Genomic DNA, 9,625 nt, shown 5'->3' with positions numbered 1-9,625 from the left:
CGTGATTTTTTTTTTTTTTGAGAAGTTTTTGCTATAGGGCGCGTGCACTCACCAGACAGAGAGAGAGACACAGAGAGACAGAAAGTGAGAAATCACCCCCCGGGGGGATGGCCACGCCGCAGTCCCTTCTCCTCTGTTCTCCTCTCGGGATCTTGGGCACGCATGCACACGCGCCCGGCGTGAGTTTTAAGCCACCGGGTCTGGGACGCGAACCGCGGTTGACTACGTGGGCGGTCCAGCGACATAGCCATTACGCTAACTGCTGGTCCCTCTGACCGTGATTTTTAAAAAATATATTTACCAACTTTATAGGGCAGTTTTTATTGAATACGTGTGTGCTAGGTGCTATGTTACACCAGAAATAGCTTTCGAGTTTTCATTTGCGGGACTCCTTTCTGAGAATTAAAAATAAGGATTTTACTGGCCTCATCAAAAAGCAAGTCTTTATGGTTTTTTTTATATGTTTAGATGAGTTGGAACAGCATGGCGATTTGTACTTGCACCTGCCTCTCTGCTTCTCAATCTTCCTTTCATCTCTCTCTCCATCTGAGACTCCCTCTCAGCCCATTCTCTGTCTCTGTTCTGTTTGGGTTTGTGTACTTATCATTTAAGTTTTTAATTTTTTTTGGTAAGATCTGTTAGAGTCCAAAAATAATTTTATATTTTGTACCTGCATCCATTTTCTTCCCCCCCAGTGATGTTTATGAAACTTGTTTTTCCTTGATTAGATTTGCTAGACATTTGTCTGTGTGGTTGATCTTGACAGATAACCAACTTAGTTTCTTTCCTTTATTTTGTATAAAAATATTAAAAGACTTGTTTTCTTATATGTAGAAAACTTGTTTTTATCATTACATTTTGCTCTACATTAATGTTGTTTTTCTCTTTGAATCTTGTTTTTTCTTCCTCTTTCTGATCTCCCGAGTTCATTTATTTTCATTCTTACAAAGTTTAATGATGACAGCTATGAATTTATACTAAATATATCACAAATCTGCCTCACTTTGTAAGTACTAGGTTATGTATACAATCTTCTCAGTTTTGAGATTTTCACTGTATATGCTGGAAAGTCCATTAAAAGTTTCCTATTAGTACTGTGTTTTTGTCAGTTTTGTCTTGTTTCTAACAACTTTTGCTTTAAATATTTTGATAGTGTTACCTCATGTTTTAAGAGAGCAATAATGTTTTATCTTTGCTTTGTATCATAAGTCCTTTATTATCACAAAATTATTCTTATTCATGTAGTATCTTTCACTTTAATTCTTCTTTATCTAATATTAATACTGTAATTCTTGCTTTTCTGTTTTCAAAAGCATTCTTTTTTTTTCCAACTATCGCAGAAAAATGGTTATCATTTAACATTTCCTGTTTGAAACATGGGTTTACTACATTTTTATTGTCATTTCCCCATCTCAAATGTTAGTAGTTTAACATGGCATTTAAATTTCAGATTGTTTTGTTTAAAAAATTTTCCCTTTAAAGTATGACCTTAAAGTCAATTTGACAGTATTTACTACAGGTATTTAAACACTCTTTTGTAGCCAGTGGTTACACCAGAATTTTTATTCCATGACTTCTTTAGTCTTTTATTCACACTATAGCATCATTTCTTACTTGAAGTATTTTTATAATTAATTTTGTTCAACAAGCAAAAAAAAAACGTTCTACTAAAAAGGTGTATTCTTTTTTTTTTCTTTGGAGAGGTTTTCGCTATAGGGTGCGTGTGCTCGCCAAACAGAGACAGACAGAGAGACAGAAAGCGAGAAGTCACTCCCCAGGGGTGGCCATGCCGCAATCCCTTCTCCTCCATTCTCCTCTCTGGATCTTGGGCACACATGCACACGTGCCCGGCGTGAGTTTTAAGTCACCGGGGTCCGGGACACGAACCACAGTCGACTACATGGGAGTCCAGCGACATAGCCATTACGCTAACTGGTCCCAAAGGTGTATTCTTTCAGCTGCCTTTCAATTTAGATATAAGGGTAGAACTTTTTGCCTTAAAAATTACAGATGATGTCCTACTGCCTTCTAGCAATGACTGAATTAAATGGGTATGATTTGGTTTTTATTCCCTCATATGTAAAGTAACATAAAGGTAACATTGCCCAATTACTTACAGGGATTCTTAAAGATTCTGTGAAAACATGGCCATTTACGAGATTAATGAAATTCATTTTCATTAACTGTTGTCTAAACTATACTGAATATTCCTCCAAACTGTACAGAGAAGATTTTCTTCAACATAGAAGGTTTTTTTTAAGTTTTGCTATAGGGTATGTGTACTTGACAAAAAGATGGAGGTGGGTGTGATCAGAAATCACCCCTCAAAGTAGATGTCCACACCACAATTCCTTCTCTTTCATTCTCCTCTTATGGTTTTAGGCATGCAAACAAGCCTGGCATGATTTTTAAGCCATTGGGTCTGAGACTCGAACCATGCAGTAAGCCATGTAGGACCCAGATGCCTTAACCTCCGTGTCACCTACTAGCCCAACACAGAAATTTTTTCTAGTATACTTTCAATTGTTTATGTCTTAACTCCAACTACACTGCAAGTGTTTTTAAAGAATTATTTTATAGGGGCTGGCAAGTGGCGTGGTGGTTAAGGGCACTGAATTGCCACATGGCCGACACAGTTCAAGTCCCAGACCTGGCTTGCTTTCTCACTCCCCCACCTCTCTCACTTTCATTCTGCTCATCTCTGCTCAAATTAAAATAAATAAGGGAAGAAAGAAAGAAAGATAGATAGATAAATAGATAGATGAAACAGTTCTAAAAATAAAAAAAAAAAATCATTTTATTATTTAAATTTTTTTTTTAATTTGACCAGAGAGAGAGAGAGCAAGAGCAAGCAAGCAAGTCGCCAGGTCCTGGACTTGAACTGTGGTAACCCATGTGGGAGTCCTTGCCTTAACCACCATGCCAGCCTCTCCTACACTGCAAGTTTTTAAAAATATTCTATCAGATCTTTTTCTTTTTTCTTTTTTTTTTTTTTTTAAGAGATTTTTACTATAGGGAACGTGCACTCGCTGGAGAGATAGAGACAGAAAGTGAGAAATCACTTCCTGGGAGGATGACCACACTGCAATCCCTTCTCCTCCATTTTCCTCTCAGGATTTTGGGCACATATGCACACATGCCCAGAGTGTTTTACGCCACTGGGTCTGGGACTCAAACTGCAGTTGACTACATGGAAGTCCAGCGATGTAACCATTACGCTATCTGTTGAACCTCTGATCTTTATTTTTAAAAAATGTATGTAAAGAAATTGTTCCGTCCTTGCAACAATAACCAGAGTTTAACAACCTAAATCCCAGAAGTAAAATGCAAAGATAACTCATTAACACTAGGAAAAGACATGAAGGGTTTTGTTTTTTTTAGTAGCTCTATAATTTTTTTAGAGAATTATTTATTTAATTCCATTTGTTGTTGTTGTTATTATTATTATTATTTTTTAAATTTGACCAGAGAAAGAGAAAAAGTGAAAGCGAGAAAGCAAGGCGCCAGGTCTGGACTGAATCACATTTGGCCACGTAGGAATCCAGCACCTTTAACCACCACATCACCTGCCTGCCCTTGCAGTTCTATAATTCTTAACAGAATAAAAAGAAGTCAGGGTATCAGTGATGTTAGCTGTACATAGGGACAGAATATATAGTAGGCTTGAATATAAAAAAGAAATAGTTCAGCAACTTATGGGAATTTCACAAAAATGATATCAGCACAATGATTCCATTCACATGGGTTAGGGTATGTGTAAAATACGCAAGTTACTAACCGCACCACTCTTAGCTAGGTAGTTAAGCATGAGTCTAACAATAAGTAGCTAGCATTCTTCTAAATTATCCAAATAGTTTAAGTATTTTAAGCCAACTTAGGATATTCTATTAAATATATCAAAAAATGCCTGAATATAGATTATCTGAAACAAACCTGTATAACTCTCATCATCATCTGACAAAGGCACCTCTCTTTTCAGCAGCAACTCCAACTCCTCCGTTTCTGCTACATCCACTGGACGCTCTCCATGTTTATTAGCTTGAAATGGATTTCCACCATGACGAAGTAACAGCTTCACTATCTGCAAATTAAATAGCAGGAAAATTTAGTCCTTCCATGGATCGTATTATTTCAACCATTCTCTCGGTTAACACTAACAGCATTCTAAGAGCTACCTCATCTACTCTGCATCTATTGCTCAGTGTATATTCTAAAATTACTATCTTCTTCAAGTTCCATTTTCATTGATATTCCCCATCTGATGATCTTATCTACTATAAAAAAATTTCCTCCTTGAAATTTAAACTGAGCTATTTCTCTCATTTTTCTTGTTTCATCATAAAGTCAACAAATTTTTATGATGTGCCCCTTATTAAGTAATCCAAGTTCTGCTGATAAATCAATAAACAAGAAAAAATAAGTTCTCTGGCCTCTTGAAATTTATATTCTAAAGGATTCTTAAAGTTATTTCCCTTCTGTTTAATGCTAATATCTTCATTTTACTCTCTTCCCCATCTCCCAGGAATTTAACTATTATTAACTCTTGTGAATTTACTCAGAACTAATGAAGCTTAAATTTCAAGGTCTATCATTTCATGAGTCCTTTCTAAGTGCATATATCTAATTTTGTACTTAGTACTTGAAGATTTTTTTCAAAGAGACCCTCTCCTTCACTACCAAATTATATAATTACATATACACTTACATTGAGTTGTTGGAAAAGTCATGATGTATTTTTTCTAGGCAAAAATGTATCATGACTTTTTCAACAACCCAATATATGTTTCAGGGTCCACAAAATGAGGGTCTGCCCAGTTAGTCATCATTTCATTTCTCTCTCTCTCTCTTTTTTTAATTATCCTCTATCCTTTCTATATTTTTAACCTCTTTTTGATTGGCTTTCTGAAAGCTAACCTTTCCAGTTCATGTCTCTTTCACCCAAAAAAGAGACTGATGAAATAAAATACAGAAGTAAAGAAATACAGATAAAACAACAAAATTTCAAACATATATCCCACTCCTCCAACCAAATATTCCTTTTTTTCTCAGTGAAACTCCTGAAAACATGTTTACTTTTGCTCCTTGACTTATAATTGGCCTTCACTCTTCTATCTGCAACCATGCAACTGTCAGTTCTAGGAAATAGCTCCTCTATAATCTGTAAAGGTCTAAATTTTCTGTTAACTTGGGCCAGCAGGTTACATAGAGGTTAAGGCACTAGACCTCACATGGCTGGCTGTGTGATTTGAATCCCACACTTGGTAACTTGAAAATCATGCCAGGCACATCTGTGTGCCCAAAATCCCAAGAGGAGACTAGAGGAGAATGGATAACAGCATGGCCATCTCACCTGGGGACTGATTTCTTACCTCTCCGCCCTGACGAGTGCACACACCCTATAGCAAAAACTAAAGAAAAAAAATTCCTTTTACCAAATTCTAGAAATTTAAAAAGTAAAAAAAAAAATATTACAAATAATATTGTACTGAACATCTTTATGAGTTGAAATTTCTTCATTTTTAGGCTTATTTCTTTACACTAGAGTCCTAGAACTAGAAAATACTGAATGCTTTCTATCTCCATCAGAAAGTAATAAAATATTTATTATATGCCTATGAGTCAGGTGCAGCTGGTTCAAAAACTAACACAAAAATATCAAAATTTTATAGATAAATAATAAATTACTTTCATCTTCATACAGAAATAATTACTTATTCTGGAAAACATATAAGGCAACTTAAAGTTGCTTAAAATATGCAATAAAATAGATGTATCAAAAAATGAGAGGGCATCTAAAATGGAACTAGAAATAAGACCAGCATAAACAATGTGTACTATGAAGTATTATACACTTAAAAACAGTAGGTCAAAGATTAGGTTATGACTAAACTATGCTAATCCTATTTTACACTAAATAATTTAGGAGTTGCTACAGAATGACCATCTTCCTGCTCTCCTGCTTTAAAAATGCTTTATGAGGGGGCCAGCAGGTGACACAATGATTAAGGTGTTGGACTCTCACATGGCTGAGTGTGGTTTGAGTCCCAGAACTGGCAACTTGCTTTCTCACTTTCTCTCTCTCTCTGGTAAGTACACATACCCTATAGCAAATTAAAATAATAAAATTAAATAAGCATTTATTTAATAAATAAAAAATGGGAGGCCAGCAGGTAGTATAGTGGTTAAGGACTCCTACACGCCGACTGTGGTTCAAGTCCTGGACCAAGTGATTTGTGTGAAGTGAAACTTACACTAGGCATGTATGAGTGTATGCCCAAAGTCCTGAGAAAAGAATAGAGGAGAAGAGACTGTGGCATGGTCAACCCCCTTGGTGGGTGATTTCCTCAGTTTTTCTCTCTCCATCTCTTTGCTGAATGCAAATGCACTATAGCAAAAATCTCTCTCTCTAAAAAAAAAAAAAGAAATGCTTTATGAATGGCTGGAGTTCTGACTATTACTCAAGAAATCCAATTCTTTGGTAGAGGCTCATAACACATGGTACTGATATACAGAATGAGAGTTGTTGGTAGCTCTCATGTTCCTCCTCTTTAGGCGCAAGCAAAAGAACAAGGAGAAAACAGCTCTCAATAGCTCTTGAATTGTGACTCCTACTGTTGTAGGCATGTTGGTAGGAGGAAAAGCAAAGGTCTCTTGAAAATGGCACGCCAATCTCCCTCTGGAAACAGACTGGAAACAGTGTCTGAGTCCTTATAAGTACATGAACCCAAAGGTCAGCCTCTGGAAATATTTTGCAGCTATGAGCATATTTAGAAATTGGTACTCACAGAAACATGTCTTAGTCATAAAAGGCATAATTCCTTAAAATTACACTTAGAAATTAGGAAATCTTTATATATCACATTTAAAAGAATATTATTCACTTTTGGTGAACTACCAATGTTTTTAAAAAGTGGGCAACAGGTACAGCAGTAGTCAGAAAGTAAAACTGTTTCTGATACAAACTCAGAGGAAAGGGCCATGTAACTTATCTTTTGTCAGGATGGATTAAAACTAGCATTCTGCCCATCTTCAGTTATTCATTCAATTGTTTATTATTGCTCTACCTACGAATGCATCTATGACAAGTTTATTAAGCATTTCTTACGTGACCAGCAGTTCCAGAGTGAAGAGAAAACAACACAATGTCTTTACGGATGATATGCACAGTCTAGTGCAAGAAACGTGGTGCTGATAAGTACATCATTAAAAAAATATACTAGTAGGTACTAACATATAGGAATGTGCAGATTGCCAAGGGAACAGAGAGGAAAGAATGGGCCAATGATAAGCAAAGACCAGTTTAGGAAAAACAGTATTTATAAGCTAACATTTTGCTTCGATCCAAATTAAAACTTGAGAAACATGGGAAAATAGCTTATAGAAAAATCTAAATGAGAAAGGTGGCAATTTTAATTTCTAAATTTGTTTCTAAGAGATTTGGGTGTATTTGAAAAAAAGACAATGTAAAGGTAGCTTTTAAATCTTTTACCAATGACATTTCTGTAGCATTTTAGAAACAGAGGTGTGTTTATATGCAGTGTCATTTTATCCTTCAAAATATATCCCCTTTGGGTATTACTTATTATATAAGTTAAAGATGAAGTACTAAGAGTTCAGAGGAATGAAGTGCACAGCTAGGAAAACTGGCCAAGCTAGAGATATCTACCTTACTTCCAAATTCCGTTTTTGTCTCAACTAAAGTAAAATTCTTTTTAAAAGATTTGCAGAGTAATACTGAATTTTTAATTGTAAGTAAAATCTACTCTAACCCCTACATGTATGTAGTCTGATGAGAGAATGCCTTCAAATAAAATCCTTGCCAAAATGTTCACACAATTATCAAATTAAATGGATATTTTATGAAAAAGATTATGCTAAATTTGACTATAGCAGTCAGAGGTAGAAAAGTGAAAGCCACAATACACAGAAGTTGATCAAGAAATGCAGGAAATATGACAAAAGATCATATGATTAAGAATTACTCTGGGTTGAATTTATATTTTGAAAATGCACATAACTGATTTTTCTATCATACTTACATCTCTGTGCCCACTACTAGCAGAATCATGGAGTGGAGTGTCATCATCTAATCCTTGTGTGTTAACATCTGCTCCAGCTGCTATGAGTATCTTAGCAATATCATAATATCCAACATTGCAAGCTTCATGCAGTGGCGTCCAACCTAAAGTCAGAATGTTAATTTAACACGTTTCACTTGCACTAATTCAAGATATATGCTTTTCATACACATACCTATGTCTGACATACCAATTCTAAATAGCACATGGTGCAAAAGGAAAAAAGAGTGATGAAGAAGCTACTGAAAATAAGTATCTTAGAACATTAATTTTACAAAAGTTTCTTTCAAGATAGTGTACTTCTATTGAGGCTAAATTACCTGATGCAAGTATTAATTATTTAAGTTTAACTAATACATATAAATGTAGTATAACTTATAATAATTATCTGAACTACGGGAAAAGAAAAAGGAAGCAAAATATTATTAAGATTTTATACAGACATTCAGTAAACAAAAATCCCTATGCTTAATAAATTTATTTATTTATTTTTAGATTGCTACACGGTGTGGGCACTTGTTGGAGACAGAGACTGAAAGGGAAAGTGAGAAATCACCCCCCAGGAGGGATGGCCACATTGCAATCCCTTCTTCTTCATTCTCCTCTCAAGATTTTGGGCACAGAGACAAATGTGCCCAGCATGTCCTCCAAGTCACCAGGCAGGAACTCAAATATACAGTCAATCATGCAGGATCCAGCTACCCCAACCCCCTGGCTGGCATTCTAATGGCTTTTTTCCTGTTAAGTTGATACAATATTTTCTGGGCTTAATACTTAATATTCTTTTTATTTTTTTCCCCATGAGCAAGAAAGTGAGAGAAAGTGAGAGAAGTACTCCCAAAAGGGTCCCGACATTGTGATGTAACTCTAGCTTTCAGCTAGTCCTAACCACAGGTAAGTTGTGCCTGGCACACTCTGGGAGGTCGATGGACATGAAATAGGAGCTTTCCCAAGTGGGATTGCCTTGCAGAGCATGTTTTATCTCTGCATGTAACTATCTTGTCCCTTGGGATTAATACGTAAACTAAAAGAAACTTCTCATTTTAATTACTTTTGTAATAAAAAGTTACATGCTCATAAAACATTAAAAAGTAGAAGAAAAAAAGCACTGCCCATAATCCTACCACCCATATAAAATTAAAGAATCCAGTATACCTACTAGGTTTCCATACTCCCCATGCCAAAATAGACGAACTTTGGATGGGTAATGTTTAAGTTGCTTACTCTATTTGCTAAAGTGAAAAAATAATTCTCCAAGTTGTCATCACACTTTTCTATAATACAATATTGTAGTGACTGAATGTACCATGATTAATTTAAATAAACTTCTACTACTGGGGATTTTGATGACTGCTAGTTTTAAAATATCAGAAACAATGCTACAACAATGTATCCTTACAATGAATGCTCATGTACATCCATCATTAAATATTTAAAATAAATCCAAAGAAGTGAAATTGTCAGATATAATAGAAAGTGTATTTTTAAATTTTCTGATAATGTCAAATTTTCCCCTAGAATGTACATTTTAAGTCTCATTCTTTAAA

The 9,625-nt window shown here is 35.3% G+C and overlaps 1 protein-coding gene across 6 annotated transcripts in view; it reads right to left on the bottom strand.

Annotated features, from left to right (window-relative positions):
- ANKRD12 (ankyrin repeat domain 12) overlaps positions 1-9,625 on the bottom strand; it is a 152,124-nt gene that overhangs the window by 60,988 nt on the left and 81,511 nt on the right. For 5 of the 6 annotated variants that reach the window (XM_027766498.1, XM_027766499.1, XM_006164020.3 and 2 more), the window contains 2 exons: positions 8,040-8,182; positions 3,934-4,081 (listed from right to left, as the gene is read on the bottom strand). In XM_027766498.1, coding sequence (XP_027622299.1) covers positions 3,934-4,081; positions 8,040-8,182 — 291 coding nt within the window. Of the gene's footprint in view, positions 1-3,933; positions 4,082-8,039; positions 8,183-9,625 lie in introns of those variants that run through there. The other variant, XM_027766500.1, reaches the window with a different exon arrangement.

The sequence above is a fragment of the Tupaia chinensis genome, unplaced genomic scaffold (assembly GCF_000334495.1).
Source record: "Tupaia chinensis unplaced genomic scaffold, TupChi_1.0 Scaffold143584_1, whole genome shotgun sequence".
In the NCBI taxonomy this organism is placed as follows: Eukaryota; Metazoa; Chordata; class Mammalia; order Scandentia; family Tupaiidae; genus Tupaia; species Tupaia belangeri.
Note: the sequence above shows the minus strand (reverse complement) of the source record. Positions and strands in the feature narration are given on the sequence as shown.